This window comes from Spermophilus citellus (assembly GCF_964194105.1).
Source record: "Spermophilus citellus genome assembly, chromosome: 1".
Taxonomy (NCBI): domain Eukaryota; kingdom Metazoa; phylum Chordata; class Mammalia; order Rodentia; family Sciuridae; genus Spermophilus; species Spermophilus citellus.
In genome coordinates this window covers 31,336,865-31,358,853 of record NC_138182.1, presented here as the reverse complement: position 1 = coordinate 31,358,853, position 21,989 = coordinate 31,336,865, and the positions used below count along the sequence as shown (strand labels likewise).

At 32.4% G+C, this 21,989-nt stretch overlaps 1 protein-coding gene across 6 annotated transcripts in view; it reads right to left on the bottom strand.

The window, feature by feature from the left end:
• The window catches only part of NBEA (neurobeachin), a 638,449-nt gene that overhangs the window by 531,942 nt on the left and 84,518 nt on the right, over positions 1-21,989 (bottom strand). For all 6 annotated transcript variants that reach the window (XM_081293195.1, XM_081293196.1, XM_081293198.1 and 3 more), the window contains exons 5-8: positions 18,779-18,900; positions 17,754-17,880; positions 6,185-6,304; positions 3,677-3,823 (exon numbers count right to left, since the gene is read on the bottom strand). In XM_081293195.1, coding sequence (XP_081149321.1) covers positions 3,677-3,823; positions 6,185-6,304; positions 17,754-17,880; positions 18,779-18,900 — 516 coding nt within the window. The remainder of the gene's footprint in view (positions 1-3,676; positions 3,824-6,184; positions 6,305-17,753; positions 17,881-18,778; positions 18,901-21,989) is intronic.

Genomic DNA, 21,989 nt, shown 5'->3' with positions numbered 1-21,989 from the left:
ACTCTCTCTTCTGATGTTTCTATATCAGTTCTGATGTTTCTATATCAGTCTATATTCAAGTTCATTTATTTCTCTATTATATCAATTCTGTTAAAAGGCTTATACAGAGGCTTTGTTTAACCTCAGGTATATTTTTTAATTCTAAAATTTCAATTTTATTTTATTTCATGGCTGATAATTTCCTACCTTTTAATTCATTTCAAGTAAATTCACCTTTACCTCACTAGTCATGACAAAGACTTTATGTGATATCCACATAAATACCTAAGAGTTGGTATGTGCTGATTTTCTTTACTCCTGAGAATGAATCACATTTTTCTGACTCTTTTTAGAATACTTATTCCAGAGATTTTTAGATTATATGCTGAATCCTGTAAGTATCATTTTGTACAAACTATTTTGTTCTGAAAAGCACTGATGTATTTGTTTTAAGGGGATCACTCATTTAATTAGATACAAGTATAAAATGCCATACCTACCATGTGTGGTGTTTCAAAACTCTAGTTTTTAAATCTATTTACAATCTCTTGCCAGTCTGTCATGCTTATAAATGGTTCCAGGGCTCAGCCAGAGATATGGACTGAATGTTTTTAAGTTTATAATTCAGATCCTCTTCTGGCTGCCTCTTTTCTGAGGTTACCAGTCAATCTCCATATAGTGCGGGGTTGCCCCAATGCTTCTTACTCTCTAAGTTTCCACACAGAGAACTTTTTCTGGTAAAATAAAACTTGAAAAACTCAGTCCATGTTTACCACCTATTCCAAGTTTTGTCTCCTTTCTAAAATCTGCCTATTTTATAAAGTCCTCAGAGTAAATAAGTGGATGTTTTCTGTACTATGTCCAGAGTTTCCAGTTAGTTATTAATAGGAAGACCTACCCATTTGATAGGAGGTCACCCATCCACCCTTCAAAGTGATTTTTTATTTTGCAGGTCACTTTTTACTTTTTCTCTTAACAGCACTTTATCATAATAAACAGATGAAAACCATATATTATCATAATTTAAATATTAAATGCAAAAGAGAACACAAATCTAAATACTGAAATGTCTAGTAATGGACACTAATTATTATAACAGGAGGTCACATGACAATTATGAAATGTCCCAAAATATAAAAACTTTGTTAGACTATATTTTGAAACCTGAGATCAAAGGACACCATATTATAAGTCTTCATGAGCTTGTAGACATTCTATAACTCCAATCAAGCAAAGCTCTACAATAAAAAAGTACATTTTATTTAGTAGACAAAGTTACAGTGAGATTCTCTGTATTTTAAAAATTAAATCCAAACTTAAATGTTCAATTAATTGATAAAGTGATGAATTTATTAGCATTTATTAACTGTTTACAGAAAATAATCAAGTACAGAAAATTCACTAACTATACTACTTAAAAGCAGGTATTTACACAGCGGGAAAACTGTCTAGTTTGTACAGTAACCAATAGGTCAAAGTCACTAAGGACAGCCTACACAGTGCTAACTTGATGACATTATTTGGGGGGAGAATTAATTCATTTACTTCAGGGGCCACGTGTTGACATTCTATCTACATTAAGCTCAGAATCATAAAGAATTCTATCTGACCTCCAAAACTACAGAAAATTCCATATAGCTTGAGGCAATATGAATATTGTTACTACGTAACACTAAATAATTTAAGCATTATTCAAATCAAAAAGACATCTGATTACTATACCCTACTTACTTTTGAATTCCAGCTGCAGACCCCTACTCTCACTCAGAGGAGTGACTCCACCCCTTCAATTTTCTTGACAAAGAAACTTGAGACTACAATGTGTGAACCATTCAGCTTTATTTCTGTCATCTGCATCCTTTTCTCCTTTTTCTCATTCTTTGTATTTCAAGGAAAAACTTCTATTATTAATAGTTTTAGATGCAACATATCACAGTAGCAAGTATGCTTCTGTCATTTCAAATTGAGAAGATGAATTTGTACCTACAGTCAAACTTCATTAACAAGGGGCTCAGTAGGCTGGAGACTTTCAAAATTTAAAATACTTTTCTGGGTACTGCCCATAATTAGACATATTTTCTTTTAAAATTTTTAACTTTGATATACAGGTATTCTATTATAGGTATTCTATCTCTGTTAACATACTAGGGACAGATTGTATCACTTAAGTACCTCTGGGTAGAACAAAGTGACATGGGACAATTGTTTATTTTCACTATTACAAAATAGTATGACAAGAAAGAGCTATATGACAAATCACTAAGTTTGCAAAGCCGTTCAAGACAATGTCTGCTCCTTTCTGAACAGAAGATTTATATAACTGCTTATATTTCATTCTTTTCCTTTCTTTCTGCCAGGAAGGTCCAATTAACTCTGAAATTTCACCACAATAATAATATTGGATTTACAGTTTATATATCTATATGTCCTGACTTTTTACCATTATTTATATCTCATTATTTGTCACTCTATTTAATATAATCCTATTAATGCTTGAAAAAAGCTCCTCTAAATATTTCGTGGACAAGTCAAAGAAACAGGAAAGGAAGGCTGGTTGCATATTAACCAAAATTATGAACTGATTCTCATGCATAGCCAACACATAGCAGGACAAGGATTCAAACAAAACAAAAGGACCAATGTAGGAAAGAACAGTCAGACTACGACAAATTTATTTGTAGGGGTGGTGTGGTAATATTACTTTTGACATAAAAGTAACAAGACTACTCTGACTCTTGATTACTAAAATCACTAGAAACAGAGAGAACTTTTAATAAGGGTAATTTCATATTGCTGCTTACGTATCTAACAGCATAATGATGAAACAGAAATATCAAGTCAGAAATACAAAGGCAAGATAAGGAATATTTTATTGTTTAGTACTCCTCTCCTATAACACAATCTTCTCATTAATTATTTAAATCCTAAGTTTCAAAATATGACAGTACTTCAGCACAGAACATGTACTCCTTAAAAATTATAAACACTATGACTTATAATGTATAATTCTCTCTCAGCTCCAAATAGTTAGGGATGTCATAATTCCCAATGTGATTTAAATAAAATCCACACATAATTCCCTAGCCAAGTGTGCTATACATTAAAAATTAATTCATATGTGAATGTTCTATCTTGCCTAAAACCTTTCATTTTGAAAGCTAAATTTAAAAAATAGGAACATGATGAATCATCATAAATAATTAGCATTATAAAATTAGGACACTCATATACATTATGAACTTCCTCACATATTGCAAAGAACAAGCAACAGAAGACACTAAAATGGAATAATGTTAAATACACAACATTTCATAATATTTTCCTTCTAAATCTATAACTACTTTTTCAAGTTACTGCTAATATAACAAATCATTTCAAATGTCCATTTATACAGTACAAATATTTCAAAATTTAGATTTCAAATATTACTAAGTAAAATAGTTTTATAAAATTTATTTTTTCAGAACTGATAACAAAAGGCATGCCTGTAACATTACAAAATTATGAAAAGTAAAAAACTTCATGAAGGGAAAATAAAAAAGTACCCTTTAGATAAAAAGAAATATTGCAACCGCTAACTTGAGTTTCAAAAAATAAAGATGACTCTTACCTATATTCACTGAATATTATATTTTCTTAGGCCACATTTTTACAACTAAATTTTACACAGAACTTATAATAAGATAGTCATTCCTACCTTGTATCCAGGTCCTAATTGATGAATTGCAAATATTTGTGCCGGGTTGAGTGCTTCACTGAACACATACACGGCACCAAGTTGACCACAGAATACCCTATTTGCATCAGCAGTTTCTGAAGATCCAAGAAAGCACTTGTCATAGCTCTATTTTTTAAAAGTCACAAAAACAAAGTTATTATTTTGTAAGGACAGAATATTTAAGGAGACCTGTCTTCATCACCCACCACAAATATCTTAAAATATCACAATAATAGAAGAAAGCATCAATGAAGATTTTATGGAATATTTAAATAATAAAAGCCAATAAAGATTTTTAGAGAAAACAAAAGCCTATCAAATGATTTATATTCAAATTTGACTTCACTTTTCCATTATGGATACATTCCTCTATTTTTATACACTATGAAAATGGCACAAAAAATAATCAGTCATTCTCCTGAGTAGGCAGTACACAGAATCAAATAAAAAATGATCCTTTAAATCTGCTGCCTAAAGCAGAGGGTACAGTGCTCTACATCTAGAGGCTTTAGCAACTAAGGAGCCATGCTTAAGAAGACCCTTCCCACCTATACTTTAAAACTCTTTTTAACTATCCAGACCAGTGAAAGAAGTCACTGCTCAGTTTCATTCACTATCACAGGATACTCCACACATTAATTTTAATAAACATGATGATATCTATCACTTTATATACGTGTGTGTATACACACACACACACACACACACAAACACATACAATCATACATGGAATCTCTCTGATGCCTTAATAAAATGTGAAATTATGAATTGAGTACAAAGATAAGAATGCCTCATTAAATATGCAAGCTATAATTAAAAGTATGGAAACTAAAGATGTGACTAAAGTATGTAAATATGTGCTACTACTCAGGCTTCTCCATATTCTGAAGCACTATCAAAAATAATTCAAAAACCTAAATCTTTTTTTAATACTATCCTATAAGCTAATGTCATTCAACAATACCATTGGAGTTTTCTTTCACTCAATAATTAAAAAACTGTCCTCTACACCAGAGAATAAATAGGAATGAGAATTTAATCTGTGTTTCCTAATTATTCTCTTTAAATATTCATTGACTATGCCTCAACTATGAGTTTATAGGGAAGAAAAAGAACGTTTTCCTCTAAAGGCACAGTTAGGACAATGAATGTTGTAAGTTTTGCAAGCCACTTGTACATTCTGTTGCATATTCTTTTTTGTTTCTTCCTGTCTTCTAAAAAAAATTTTTTTTTAATGTGAAAACCATGATTCTTGGCTTTCAATCATACAAAAACAGTCTGAAGGTCAGATCTGGCTACCTCCCCACATTTCTATCAGACAAACTATGGATAATGCATACAGTGCTATTTTAGAGACTACAAGAGAATATAACTCCTGCCCCACATAAGACTAAAGGTAAAAGAGATGCAGACAAAATTGACAAGTGAACTGTGCTAAAAATAAAAGGCAAGTCATTATAAAATCAGAGATGTTGAAAGTATTGCATATTATTGGCCTTGAAGGTGCTCTAGGCATTAAATCATATTATTACTTTGGATGTAATAGGCCAGAAAAACAAGGAGAGGCACAAAGTAGAAAAAGAGTAGACACACTTGAGATTTCAACTCTACATCTCTTATCTAGAATCCAACTGTGTTATCTCTTCCAGGGCTAACATGCTTGATGAAACTATCTTCTCTTTACTATTACTGTAATAAGTCATCTAAATGATCTTCTTTCTTTTATAGTCATTTCCCTTCAAGGTGTTCTCAATATTGCGGCCAGATTGATGTTTTTAAAATACAAGCAGTCATTACTTTTTTGCCGAAAACCTTCCATATATTTTTACCATGGGTAAGATGGGAAAGCCCAGGCCTTATGTTTGCTTATGAGATCCTACATGGTTTGACCCCCTTGCATCTACCTAACTTCTTATCACCACTCTGTCTCTTTCTCCCTCTGCTATATACAAATTGTTATTGTTCTTTGAACTTTCCAATTCTGCTCTAAAGCCTTTGTACTTATTCTTCCCACTGCACTATAAGTACCCAAATATCCACATGGCTATTCAACTCTTCTCAGTAAAATCATCATGGACAATCTGGCTTCTCCATTATCTACACTCTGTTTCATAGCTATTCCCCACTTTATTTTTCTTCATAACATTTAGGGAGAATAATTGTGACTATAAGTTATCTATTTTATTTAAAGTCTTCCTTCTATATCCCAAAGCGGTAAGACACATTTTTATAGTGCTGGAAAGAATAAAATACTAAATGTTTCTTGATCTAAAATACTGAAAAACATGTCCAAGTAATGTTTCTTTTAAAAATTCATATCGTTTTGCAATTTAAATATACTATATTTAAGACTTAAAAGACTGACTAAATAAAAATAATAAACTTTCAAAGTAAACCTCTATAAGACTATTTTATTTAATACTTGTAATACTGACAGACCATACTCTCAAATATATTAAAACACAGATTAAAAAGAAAAAAACTTACATCATTTGTGTTCACATGCCAAGCCATATCACCATAAGATACCAGCTGTCCATTAACATAACACCGGATTTCACTGTTCCTCCATCGATTGTAAATGTGGACAATGCTGATCATATACCACTTAAATTAAAAATAATTTAAAATATCAATATATAATATTTAGTTATCATTGTCTAAAATGCAACCCTAACTTTAATAACACGCTATAAGAAAATGTTTGAAAGTCAGACATGGTAGCACATGCCTATAATCCCAGATATTCAGTATGCTGAGACAAGAGGACAGCAAATTCAAGGTTAACCTGGGCAACTTAGTGAGACCCTTCTTGAAATAAAAAGGGATAGGGTTGTAACTCAGTGGTAGAGTACTTGACTAGCAATGGGCAAGGTCCTGGCTTCATTCTTCACTATCACAAAAAAGAAAAGAAAACGTTTGAAGAACTATTGATGCATCACTCACTACCATTTTCTCGTTACTTTCTCTCATTTCTCACTATACAAATCAAAGAAGTGGCACATAAAGAATAAATCTATAGGGGCTAGAGTTGTAGCTCACTGACAGAGAGTTTGCAGAGCATGTGTGAAGCACTAGATTCAATTCTTAGCACCACACATGAATAAATAACAACAAAGACCCATTGACAACTAAAAAAACTATTTATGGAAAAAAGAATAAATCTATAATGAAGAAAGAGCTAGAACACCTTGATCCCTATACTGATAGTCCTCTTTCACTATACCATGATTAAAAACATGATAAATACAAGTATATTTTTGTTCCTCATTTCTTCATTTAATTACATTTATATTATGTCAGGCGTTTCAGATGCCCAGTTCTGACCATAAGCCTAGTTATCCTATAATTTATGATCTAGTCAAAGGGATGTGCAAGAGGCAAATAAATAATTACAAATCACTACATGCAGTACACAAAGGAAAGAACAGCATAAACTGAGAAAGAATAACCTAAGATTCTATTATGAATTACATGGTCAGAAAGACACATCCAAGGAATATTATTTCAGCATCTGTAATAAGATTCAAGATATTGAAATTCTATAACTTATGTGTACTAAATCCACTAATTATTACATATTTTAACTTAATAATGTGTGAATAGTCATTATAAATCAATAAATGTGTTCCTCTTGAGTTCTTATTTTCTATTACTAATGTCAACAAAAACCATTTTAAGTGTCAATTTTGATATGACCTGGTCAAAGTTTATAACAATTTATGGATCCAATTCCTAAAATTTTTCATACTTAATAGCCTAAGGCAGATAATACAGAAATACTTCCCCTGAAGTACAGAAAGATACTGATATTTTCTAGATATTTGAATAAGTATGCCCTCAGGTGTTGATGAAACTTTAGACATAGCACTAAAAATAGATAAAGATCAGATAGTAAACAGATTTATAGAATACCTTTAGAAATCTGGGTTTTTGGGTTTTTGTATAATGTGATACCACTAAAGAATTTTGATCAGAAAAATGAAAATCACTATGGTGATGACCATAGTTTAGGTGGAAGCAATGCTGAAGTGGAATAGTTAGGCAAAGTATGGATAAACATAAACCTGAAAAGCACTGAAAAGCTTAAGGTAAGAACTCTTAAAAGCCTGAATGAAGACAAAGGAGAGGGGATAAAATAATAGACTGATCAGAAGCACTGATATGAAAAAAAGGAGTCAACAAAGGTTTCCAATATTTCACTGAGAAAGGCAGTAGCACTATTAAAATATTTAATAAAGATTGTTGGCTTTGGAGTTAAAAAAATAGTTTGCTTTTGGTTGTAACAATGATGATAAGATAAAATAAATGAAAAGACTCATTCATAAATGAATTAATTTATCTCAGTTAAGTCCACAGTATTTTTTTTTTTGAAAATCTATTTTTCTGCCTTTTTTCCTTGAAACATGTACTCTACAGAAAATGGACACACATTGAGTTTCCAATGCTTCAAAAGAGCCCAGCTTTTGACTTTATATTTTTCAATTAAATAAAATCAGAAAAACTAGAAGACTATGTATGCATTTTGACATTGTGTATTTATATGAGGTCAACATTTAGTATGAGACCCACTAATTATTACCATCTAACAGATGTATCTAAGGAGGACACAACCAGGAACAAAAATGTTTATTCATTCATATTGAGAACTCAAAGGTATATAACTTTCTTTAAGATAAGAACAATAAAACATGATTATCTATACAAATTCCAATAGTAACAAACTTTCTACAAATTAGGTAATATTAACTAATGGTTTACATCAGTTTTATAAAGTCATACAGCTAGCAAGCAGTCAGCTGAGAAAGCAAAAGTCTAACATAGAGGGAGACAGGGAAAATGGTGGATCAGAGGAATTGTAGCAGTACACCCAGACGGATTTAAACCAGCAGTTCTACAGCAGCATATTGAGGTACGAAGGCTGTGAGAAAACTCCAGTGGGAAAATTAGAGAGCTACCAATTAGGGCAAAACCAAAAATATTGGTTTCTAGAATACATACAGAATAAGAGGAATAGACTATGACAGCACCATGTGCACAATAGCTCACTTGACGAGAGGAAGCTCCTCTCCAAGGAGCCAAAAGAAGTTCTCCCACAGAATTTAAGATAAACAGTTATGGCTATCCAATAAATGATCAATATCAACAGAAAATAAGATCAGATACAGCAAGTACAGCCAGCGCACAAGACAGTCCCTGCACTCTTCAGAGCAGATAGTGAAAATGGAGAAGCAGCAACACCTTAAAAGACTTTAGACTTCCTGAACAGGAGACCAGTAACACAGAAAAACTTAAGCTGTGACAGATGCTGCAGTGCCCAATCTATCAAACTGTAAAGCAGAGAAAAGCAAAGGGCACTTTCAATTGAAATCATCAGTCTGAAAAGGAGCATCGCTGATAGGGTGAAACCTGAAATCAGGGTCTGGTGGAAAGCATGACCCCAAGATAACCTACTGCAAGACCTATGCCACCACCTCATACCCAGAAGTGTCTGGAGAAGAGACTGCTATGTCACACACCTACTCCCAGAACACAGACTAAGGTTCTATGAATGAGAGGTGTGACACAATCCAGATAAATCTACAGGCTGCACAGGCAGGAGGGCTGGCCAACACCCTGCCAGACTTACACTCCTACCCCTGGTCACATTAACAAAGCCATTTTGAGGGGCAGATCTGCTCAGAAACAGACAACACTCTCAAAGAGAAGCTGTCAGGCAAGAAGGGGGCAGAGCTCAACATTCAGACATCCCTAACAAGTCTGTTTATTTCCAGTCAGAGCTGAGAATAAACAGTACAATGTTTGTGTCATATAACTTCCTCACAGTAGGAAAATTCTACCAAAACACTGGAAAGAAATGTCTCCATTGTAAAACACTCAGCAAGAAGAATGAAAAAAATAGTTTTATGACTGTTATTGTATTAACTGATTCTTATTAGACTCTTCACTCATTTGGTTCTTTTTCAGAGTTCCATCTAATTTTAATTATTCATCAATTAACTGAACCCTCTCTCAATACCTCCTATCTTCTTTCTCATTTCCCTTTCTTTCCCCTCTCCTTCATCCTTTTTTCTCTCCTGATTCTGTCTTCCTTCCCTCCTGGGCCTTTTATTCTTCTTTCATTTCTATTGTATTTATTTCTATCCCATTTTCCAATTCAATTTAGTCCACTATCATCAATTTTTAATCTCTTCAGCATTATTGTTTTCTCTTTGATTAACAGGGTTGTAGAGACCATTAGTAATGACTTTTATAGCATATGTTGATATATGGTTTCCTCTTTTTTTAACTTTTAATATTTTATATTTCTGCTATTGATTAAATATATATTTTACTGTTTTCTTTAATAGTAAAAGAAAGTTCTAAAGATGACTCATTAAAAAGGTATAAATTTATAGATTAAAAGAAATTATCCATTAACAAGTGAGGAGTGAAGATAAAAGGATTTGTTGAGTGTTCTAGTCTGGGACAGATAACACATTCAGTTAATACTTGTTTCCTAAAGTTGTCTTACAGAGACTCTAAAAGTGTCCTTGCTATTAAACCTGTTAATTACTAATGAAGCAGCTGTCATTCATAGAGGTTGACTATTTGTCCCATATTCACCTAATTAGTAAGTATCTGTCCTGTGGTTTGACTGTAGCCTTACCTAGCTGAAAAATCCATTGTTGGTTTCCTCTTAAATTACTACTGTTACTGGCACTATCTCCTCTCAAATTCTTACTGGTGGTTAAAGACTTAGATTATGCTGACTGGATACACTAAAGCTGAGAAACACCCACAACCCACAGCTTATTATAAAGAGATAACTACTCAATAAAGGATACCCACATAAATAAGAAGACAAATCCATGTCAACAGATGTGCAAAAAAAGAACCTCTGAAAACACAAGGAAACAGTGCAGCAAAAGGCCTCTAAAAGTTTATATCCCTCAACAGCTAAACCCACAGATAGTGACTGAAGTAGATGAATTCCTTGACAAAAAATTCAAAAAGTTGATTGTGAAAATAATAAATAAATCAAAAGAAGATCTCAGGAAGTATCTGAGGGAGAAATATAGGATGTGAAAGCCTTTCAGTTAAGAGGCAGATATTCTGAAAAAGAACTAAAACAGAAATATTGGAAATGAAAAGCTCAATAAATGAAATTTAAAATTCAGTGGAAGATCTTACCAACAGATTAGAACAAGTAGAAGATGGAACTCAGAGCTTTAAGACAAGAGAGTCAGCTTTCAAATTCAGGGAATATATTTAAAAAACAAAAAGAAACTATGATAAGAATATAAAAGAAATCTAGGACAATATTTGGAAGCTGAACTTAAGAATCATTAGACTTCTTAAAGGAATAGAAACACAGGCTAATGTCATTAATAAACCTTTTCAGTGAGATGACAGCAAAAATTTTTCCACACCTTGTGAATGAGATGGACCTTCAAATACAGAGGGCATTTAGAACCCCCAACAGGAAATATCAAAAAAGAACCTCTCCATGGCACATTATAATTAAAATGCCAAATATACAGAAGGAAGATAGAATACTAATATCCCCAAGAGAAAACCATCAGGTCACATCTAGAGGTAAACCAATGAACATAAAATCTGCTTTCTCAACAGAAACCCTAAAAAATCCAGGAAAGCTTAGAACAATGCGTTTTTAGACATCAAAGAAAATAAATGTCAACCAAGATTACTATATGCACCAAAGTTATCCTTATAAAATCAAAGCAGAAATAAAAACATAATAACATTTATTATAATAAGCTACTAAAATAAATTTAAACTAATTAATGATTATTAAGCAGCATTGCAGAAAATACTTTAAAAATTCTACGTACAGAAGAAGTTAAAAGCAAACAGCACAACTTAGAAAAGGGTATATCTCATAAGAAGAGTACTTACACAAATGAGAATCAGTACTAGTTAACTATTAGAAACAAATAAAAATCAGTAAATACTAAATATCTATAATCATAATAAAAGTAAATGGTCTCAATTCTCCAAATAAAAGACAAGAGACTGGCAGATTGGATTAGAAAACAAAATCCAAATATATATTGTTTAAAAGAGACATGTCTTAGGCAAAAACATTCAAGGACTGAAAGTGAAAGGATGAAAAATTATATTCCATGAAAATAGAGCCCAAGTAAAAGTAGGAGTAACTACTCTTATATGTAACAAAGCAGACTTCAAGCCACATTAATCAAAAGAGATAAAGGTCATCATATAGGTAAAGGAAACAAATAAAAAGACATAGTAATATTTATGTCCCAAATGTGAGTGCACCTACTTACATACAAACAAACAAACAAGAAGGAGGAGGAGGAAGAGAAGGAGGAGGAATTGGGTTGGGTGCTTCTCAAAATAAAGGCTCAGACAGAACTCAAAACAGTAATATTGGATGATTTCAACATACCTGTCTCACCAGTAGACAGGTCATTTGGACATAAAATCAGTAAGACACTTAATACCTAAAAAATACTATAAATGAAACAAATATAACAAATATCTATAGAATATTTCACCCAATAACTGCTAAATTCATTTTCTTCTAAGCTGCACATAGAACTTTGTCCAAAATAGATCATATTTAAGTCTGAAATCAAGTCTTAGCAAGTATAATAATAATAATAACAATAATATAAAATAATTCCCTGTATCTTATCAGATCTTAATAGAATAAAATTAAAGATCAATAGCCAGAAAAACTATACAAACACATGGGGTTTGAACCACACACTTCTGAATGATGAATGGGGTCACAGGCGAAATTTAAAATTTCTTAGAATTAAAGGAGAATACAGATACAATACCTCAGAATCTCTGGGACACAATGAGGCCAGGTCTAAGAGGAAAGTTTTCAGCAGTGAATGACTACCTTTAAAAAAAAAATCAGAAAAGGGGCTGGGGCTATAGCTCAGTGGTAGAGCGCCTGCCTCACATGTGTGAGGCACTGGGTTCAATCCTCAGCACCACATAAAATAAAGCATTCACAAATAAAAAAATATTTTTTAAAAAATCAGAAAGATCCCAAACAACTAAATCATGCATCTTCAGGTTCTAGAAAAACATGAACAAAAATTTCTAAAACCAATAAAGAAAGAAAATAGATCAGAGCAAAAATAAATGAAAAAGTAACTTTAAAAAATATTACAAAGGATAAATTTAATTAGGAGATGATTCTCTGTAAAGATAAACAAGATTGCCAAATCCTTAGTCCAACTAACTAAAAGAGAAAGAAGACGCAAATTACTAAAATTAAAGATGAAAATTAACAGAAAAGGGGCTGGGATTCTGGTTCAGCAGTAGCAGGCTCACCTAGCACTTGCCGGACCCTGGATTTGATCCTCAGCACCACATAAAAATACATAAATAAAATAAAAGTATTGTGTCCAACTACAACTAAAAAATAAACATATTTTTAAAAGTAACAGATAAAACTAAAATCCAGATGATCATTAGGAAATGCTTTGAAAATTTATATTCCACTAAGTTGGAAAATCTAGATGTAATGGATACATTTCTAGACACATATGACCTACTAAAATGAAACCAGAGGATATACAAAACTTAAACAGAGTAGTAAAGAGCAATGAGATTGAAAAAGTAATAAAAAGCCTCCCTATAAGAAAAGCCAAGGACAAAAAGAACTGGTATCTGAATTTTCTCAGATCTTTAAACAAAAAATAATGCTCAGACTCCTCAAATTATTTTATAAAAGTCAAAGAGAGTAAAAGTAAACACTTCCAAACTCATTTTATCAAACCTGTATCACCTTGATATCAAAACCTGATAAGACAATTCAAGGAAAGAAAACTACAAAGCAATATCCTTAAGGAACATAGATGCAAAAATTCTCAATAAAATGTTAACAAATAAAATTCAAGAAGACATTAAAATGACCATACACCAAAATCAAGTTGATTCATGGCTCAACATATGCATAAACAAATGTAAGGCATCACAAAAACAGAATTAAAGACAAAAATCATATGATAATTCCAGGAGACACAGAAAACTCCTTCCACAAAATTCAGCACCTATTCATGATTAAAACAATGAAGAAACAGGGGATAAAAGAAACTTATTTCAACATCATAAAGAACATATACAACAAACTCAGAGCTAACATCCATACTAAATAAGGAAAAATGGAGAGTACTTCCTCTAAAATCAAGACCTAGACAAGGATATTCCACTCTCACCACTCCCAGTTAATATAGCACTTAAAATTTTAGCCAGAAAAATCAGGCAAGACAAGAAAATAATACAAATACAAACAGGAAAGGAAGAAGTCGAATCTTCACCATTTTAAGGTTTTTTTGAATCCATATCATTCCCTGACCCCATTCCTACCGAGGCCCCTTAGAATCATTGTATCTAAAGAGAACTATCACAAATAGATACATGGTTTTCATAAGGAAAGTTTTTAAAAATGAGAGTAAAGAGATTAAGTTGTTTCTCATTGATAAGTGACCATTTATGTTTTAACTAATGTCTTATATATACTCTTTAAACCACTTTTTCCTAAAGTTTTCTGATTAGAACAATCATCCATAACTTTTATTAAAAACACATTCCTAACATGAAAATTGTAATTCCAAGAATTTGTATCTCTAAAAAGTTCTAATGATATTCAAATAATTTTGGTGCCCGTCATAACCTCTATCTGGGACTTAGCTCAATTAAAATAATTCAGAATTTCTAGAAGAGAGGCAATGGGATTTATAAGATAACAATTGAGATTTGAATCCCTTCTTCCCAAAATGAACCCTACAATTCTAATGAAGAAATCTATTTATTCATACTCATTGCTTTTTATATTATTTTACAAGTATATATAAATGAATGATTACTAACTTGATATTCTTTAACAAAAACAACTGTTATAATCCTGTAAATATAAAACCAAGATTTTATTAGCATCATATAAAGTTTTTTGAAAATATCACCCAAAATAATATTATTGAGTAGCAAAGCATTCATGGGATGACAGAAACCAAATAAAAAAGAAAGAAAGAAATTCCCCCCACTATGTATGGATCATTGTATGGCTCTATTATGGTTTTATGCTTTAAACACAAAGGATAAGGCAGTATTCATGTGAGCAAAAGTTTGACAATCTCACTGTCATATATCCAAGAAGAAACCCTGAACTTACAAGGGGGACTAGTCCTTAAACGTATTGGAATGGGAACTTCTATGCTTCTATCCTTGTTTGGACTTTCAGATGGTTACTCTGACTACAAAGATGCAGTCTAGTAATTAGGTAGGAATATACCTCTAGAAAAATCCAACTGATAATGAATGAATTATATCTTATAAATCTAATTATTATAGTGGCATATTTCTCTTTTTTTCTCTTTTCATCTTTCAGCTTTACAGTAATTTCCAAAATGTATTTTAATTTAGTCTCCATTATTCTATAGGACATTACATAAAGATATATTTCATGGGCCAGAACATTAAAAGAAGCACAACCTTCCACTTTCTTAAAGCCATGATTATTCAAATAGAAATTAACAAAACCTTCAATCTTAGGAAAGATTCAAAACTAAACGATAAATATCTCCTAAGAAAAAGGTCTCTCTGCATTATCAAATGAGCCCTAACTTCTATTTTAAAAAGAATAATTTGTGAATCAACAGCATAAACAGGAGTGTGTGTGCATAGGTGCACATGTACGTATGTACACACACACACACACACACACACACACACACACACACACACACATCTGAAGTCTGAATCTGTGGTCTAAAATCTGATTCTATAATTAATCTAAAGGAATAATCAGAAAGGATAAGAAAAGGGAGAAGTAGAATGGGAGAGAAGAAGGAAAGATGAAAAAGAGAAGGAAAGGTAAAGGAAAGAAAAAACTTATATGGAAAAGAGGAGGAAGACGGAAAGGAGAACAAGAAAGATTTGTAACTCAGAATAACATTTCTTCAAATATTCTTCAAACACAGTTCTTCTGAACAATAATCAAAGTAATACAAATTTCACAAATAAAATTTGCCTTTCAAAAATCTCTGAATAATTATAAAAACACTTTACTATCATTTTAATAGATGCAAAAGGAATAAAATGATACTGCATAATTTATATATACATATATATACACACACACACATATATATAAAACTTACTGATTACTATAAAATTATTAAATATAGCTTGAATAAATTGTAATAATATATGCCAAAACTTTAGGAACAGTCTTGGCAACTAAGTAATTATATTTTCATTAATCCAGTATAAACCACTTTCTCAAAAAGAAAAAAAAAACCTCTTTTCTTTCTTTGCATAAAACACTGAAAATTAACTTATTTATTTTTGCATTATACATTATTGTACCAGAAGCAAAGAAGGCTAGTAAACTTTACATTTTAAATTGGTATCAGACAGCAACAATCTAAATTATTTGGTCTTTATTACTCTACCTTTCTTCTTATTACCTAACAAAAAAGCACTAACTATACCAAGGCCCAGGCTCTCTCTTTAACTTTATTATTAGGAGTAACACTCTTTTAACCTTATACTGGTAAATAAACTATTCAGTATAAGTTAGCTGTCCACATATATGTAACTTACTCCTTTAGAAAGCAAATGAGCTTAATGCTTTTTTAATGCTTTTTGTGTGTGCATCTGTGTGTCTGTGTTTGTGTGTGTGTGTGTGTGTGTGTGCGCGCGCGCACGCGGGCGCATGTGAGAGATCAGGAATTTAACCCAGGGGCACTGAACCACTGAGCAATATCTCCAGCCCTTTTTTCCTTTTTATTTTGAGACAAGGTCTTGCTCTATTGCTTAGGGCCTTGTTAAATTGCTGAGACTGGCTTTGAACTTGCAATCCTCCTGCCTCTGCCTCCTGAGTCACTGAGATTACAGAAGTATAATGCTTTCTGTCAGGCATTTGAGGGAATACAAAGATGAATCCAACAAAGATCTGGGTCTCAACAGTCACTAAATAATGTACATATCTATGAATAATAAAAATTTAAACAAAATAATTGTCATAAGAGATGCTGAAGTAAAATACTCTGAAAGAAATTAATTGTATCTGGGAACAAGATAACCTAGGGAGGACTTCTCTGGCAATATTTTTACATGAAATAGAATACAGCTATAGCAATGATGTTGGATTTGAAAACTTATAGATATGGGGAAGGGTGTATATGAATGCAGTTCATGTCAGATATTAAATACAGAATTGAAAAGGTTAAAAATCAAACAAAATATACAAATTATAAAGCACTAAGTAAAATTTTTAATCTATTGTAAGTTAGTAAAATATAAACAGTTAGTTTGGTCAGTGAAATATGATCAGGAAGATAAATCATATATTAGTATGTAAAAGAGTTTGGAAGGGGAAGAGAAATCATCTTTCATGAAGAGAGCACCACAGGAAGGATTTAAGCAGCCAAGTAAAGAAATTTTTAAAGGAGAGAAATTTCAGAGACATAAGTAGGACTTGAAAATTGACATAGTACAACGAACGAAATTGACTAAAATTCCATTATTATGAAGAGGTCTTAATTAGAGGACTTCAAAACATGAATGGCTATGGGACTGGAGATGGGAAATTCAGTATCATATATTCTAAGGTCCAGAATGCAGAAAGACATCCCAGATGGCAACATCTGGCAATAGATGAAAATATAAAAATAGAGCTCTGAAGATAAGAGAAAGGGCAAGGACTATTATGAAATTGAGTAAAAATTTCCAATGAAATATAAGCATCATGTAAGTAGAGATGTTTTCTATTTTGTTCAGTGTCATGTCCCAAGTTCCTATAAAAGTACATAACATATGGTAAACAGTAGTACTTACTGAAAGAATGACATAAAAGATCAGACTCTAACAGGTCAAAGGACTGATCTTGTAGAAAACAGAACTAAACCATTAAAGTAAAAAGAAAATGCAGACAAGAATAAGAGAAAAACATTAAGAATCACAGGAAAACTCATGAAGGAGAAGACTACAGAAGTCATCACAGGTTTTAAGACAATGTGAATGGTGAATTACGTGACTATGAACAGAAATATTTGCTTTTACCTACCTTCCGTGGTTGAAAATCATACTTCACACAGTGCTGAAAACCTTTTCCTTTGGACTTCAATGATGTGACTATTAAACAGTTGCCAACAAAATGAGCAGAATAACCGACTCCTTTGCTAGTACGAAAACTATAAAGAATATGAGAATTATATAATAACATCTGATTAAAAGAAACATATGTAACCATATAAGTGATGCCTATTAAATATTATTATTTTATACTAAAAATAAACTTTATTCAATATAGAGCAAGAGTTTAAGATGTACCCCCAAAAAAGACTAAAACTAAAACATAAAAGGTTTATAACTAAAAGATAAAGAATTCAAACTGTAAAATAAAAAAATAATTTAAAATACCACAGATACTTACAAAAAAAAAACCAATAATGAACAAATCTACCAAGAAGACTTCATCTACTATTAATACCATCTTCAATTAGCAAACACAAAACATTCATACACAGTTCATGTTTTCAATAACAACTTGCTCTCTAACTCTGCTATATCTGTGAAAATAGCTTACAAATGAAAACAGAGCCAACTTTGAAAATAATGTGGTTGATTAAACAAGAGTGTATGTTTATTCAAAATAAAAAAATGTAACTGTCAAAAATTTTAATCATTATTTTTCAATGCATATTTCAATTATGCTCATAGAACAAAAATAAGTGAAAAGGCAAAGTGAATGAAATCTGTGGGTGTTATTTTTTTTCTCTCCTAGATCAAATCAAAGAGGAAGGTACTCCACAAGTAATCTATATTGAAGACGACTAGACAGGGAAGGTCAGCAATCCTTGAGTCTTATGCAGTAATTGGGGAGGAAGGGAAGAGCAAGAAAGGTCAACCTAGAATCAATAGTAAAATGAATAAAAAAAATTATTTGGCTATTTTAATATATATATATATATATATAAAATTATCTAATAGGTAGTCTTGATGCCACATTATACAGTTACCACATTATACAGTTACCACATTATACATTTACTTAAAGACACAAGTCCTAAAATTAAACATATTACTTACCAATAAAGATAAGGTTTATCCTTATCAACATTAATGTTATTTAACGGATCCATACGAAACCAAGTGTTTAGGGTGAAGCCATTCTGATAAGGCCACTTTGCAATAGGAGGCAATGCAATTGCCTATAAGGTAATTTAAAAAAAAGATAAAAGTGTCAGTTCAAGGAAATGTAAGATCACTAAAGTCAAGTCTGACCTTACAGATTTAAAAAATGATGAAGGGATAAATATTAAAAAGTTATGAACTATAGAAAATAGAAACATTTTACTTAAATAATCTATATGTACTGTGTTGAATGTTAAAGCATTATGTTTTCAAATACATAGTGATTGAAGTTTCAGATCCAGATTACATATGGAATTTCAGGCTATATTTCAAAACTCATTCTCTAATTTCAATAATATACAGTTCTTTCTACATATGCCTCAGAACTTCCAATTTTTTATGGGTTAGGCTAGATTTCAGTTATATTTCTTTTGTCTAAAAGAGATTTAATCTTTGTAGTCTAAAACAACTGTGCTTGAGAATTATTAATGAAACTAATAATCTGTGTATTAAAGTTACACAAGTATTAGTGATAGTCCTCAAAATGTTCACAATACTAAAACAAAGGAGGGAAAACCATGAGATTATTCAGAAACTTAACCAATGAAACTTATGACCATAGAAGAATTCAGATCCACTCATAAATAAAAACAGAATAATGGAAGTCTCAGTTTATAACAGCAGTGAAATAAAATTCAGACATTCTAAGGAATAAATGAGGAAGTAATTAATCACCTGACTTAACTTTCAAGAAACCTATAGGTAGATTTATTTATTTTCCTAGAGGATATCAAATTCCTTCATAAAAGATATCCATTATAATTTGATAATTAATGTCTTCCCAACACATTCTTCATATTACTAATAATGGTCTTTCTAAAATACAAAAGTGGTTCCCACATTAAAAATCCTATGTATACAGAATAGTTCAAAATTTCTTCAGGTTATATAAAAGATTCTTCATATACTATGGCTCCAACAAACTATTTCAAGGAAGACTTCAAGATGGCAGAATAGAGGAGGTTGACTTCCTGGCTGCTTCATGGCATGAAACCAAGAAAGAAGAAAGGCAGTTCTCAGAGAGGTGGGTGACCAAAAACGGGCAGCTGGGCTGGGGTGGGAACTTCACTGGAATTTAAAACTGAACATTCAAAGCAGTTCAGGAGGTTGGATCTAATAAAATAAGGAAGAAATCCCCAGCAGCACAGCCGCTGCCCCAGACAGGCCGGAAGTACCAGCCAATTCAGTCCTTCTGCAAGCAAAGTGGAGAGATAAGGGAATTAATGGAACCCACATTTTTTGGAGGTCCCAGGTGAGTCTAGGTATGGAATACTTAGATATCAGGGACATAGCCCAACTAAATTGAAATGTAGACTGCACAATAACTTTGTGCAGGAAAGAAGCCACCATCTCTCCAGGTGGTGAGGGGAGGACAAAGGAAGGAACCATTTTGCAGCCCAGCATTGGGGCAGGCAACTGAGGGAGCCAATTCTTGGCAAACTCGAGTCTGGCACAAAACACAGGCTCAGTAAACACACACTGTACAATACAGTGTGCTTAAGTGACCAGGAGAAAATCAAATATGGAGGGAGGTTTACACAGGGAACAACTAGTCATGGAAACCCACCCAGCTCTACACTCCCCCCAATCCAGCCACTTGCAGGACCAGCTGGGAGAACCATATCTGGCTGGGAACTTGGAAGTGTAGGGGCAGGAAAGATTGTTTGGAGACTGAACCCAAGACCAGGAAATGTGGGGTCCGCAGATGATGTAGGAGGCTAAGAATTGGGTCACCCACCACACAAGTGGAACCCAGGAGAGATGCCTGGAGTACAGTCTTCTAGGGTGACCCTGCAATTACTGGGCCCTGGAGGTGCACCGATTTTAAATCTCCAGACCAGTTGGCATTCAGTGAAGAGCCTGGAGCCCACCTAAACTAAAGGCTACCTAAAGGAATTCCACCTACCCTGCAGGAATTCCACCTACTGGATTTACCTCTCCCACTCCAACAATCTGGAAGGTGGAGCATTGTGCTTCAGACAACCCCACTGCTAAGAGAATCTTTTGAACTCCAACAGAAAGAACTGTTTAACTTTTCAAACCATTTCAGTTTGATTGTCTTCTATTACCTCACCTCACATTTCAAAGTATACCTAAATATAATAACTATTCTACCAATTCTTTTACAGCTCACCTTTTCAGACATGATGTTGCTTCTATCCAAAATTCTTCTCCCTACAAAATTCCAACTATCCCTCAATATCATGCTAATATGCCACTCCTCTGTGAAGCTTTCCTGGACTTAACCCCAGCCATCATTCTCTTATCATTGTGCTCTCATAATTCTGAGTATACTCTATCACTTACAACTCCTTATTAGAGCAAGTTTTTTTAATCTATCCATTAGCATTCAATATGTCTACATTCCCAATGTTATGACTTAAGATATGGATAGGAAAAAATACTTAATAATTGGCTATTAAATAATCTCAAATTAGCCAATGTATATATTGTGCTTTGTAAAAACACATGTACACATATGGCACACATGTACACACATACACACAAAAACATACAAGTAATTTCAAATAAAAGTCAAACCCTACAAATGAATAAAATTTCCAAAAAAAACTGTCCTTTCAGGTATTAACTCTTAAGCAATTGGCTCAGATAGCTTTATTGTCAAAAATATAACCTTCTTACTTTTTGAAAAACAAACTATTTTATTTATTGTTGTGTTTGCTAATAAAATGAAGTTTATTAGGGCCAGAGTTGTGGCTCAGTGGTAGAGCACTTGACTAGCATGCATGAGACACTGGGTTCAATCTCCAGCATCACATAAAAAAAAAAATAAAATAAATGAAATTTATTATTATTTGCTAGAAAAATGCTTTATTTTCTTGACAAGTTTTTCACTGATTAACATTCTCTATAAGTTTCTCTAAAACAGTTTCTCTAAAATATTGTTGCATCAAAATACCAAGATGAATAGGCAAAATACTGAGAACACTGAATAATAAGATAAATTGATGAAATTGTACAATCATCTAATGAATACATTAATTTCTTCTTAACTCCTAGAAATACACTGACACAGGTTTAGATTTGTGGTTTTTGAACCCTTGCCAAGAAAAGTATAACATACCACTTTCACAACAGTACTTTT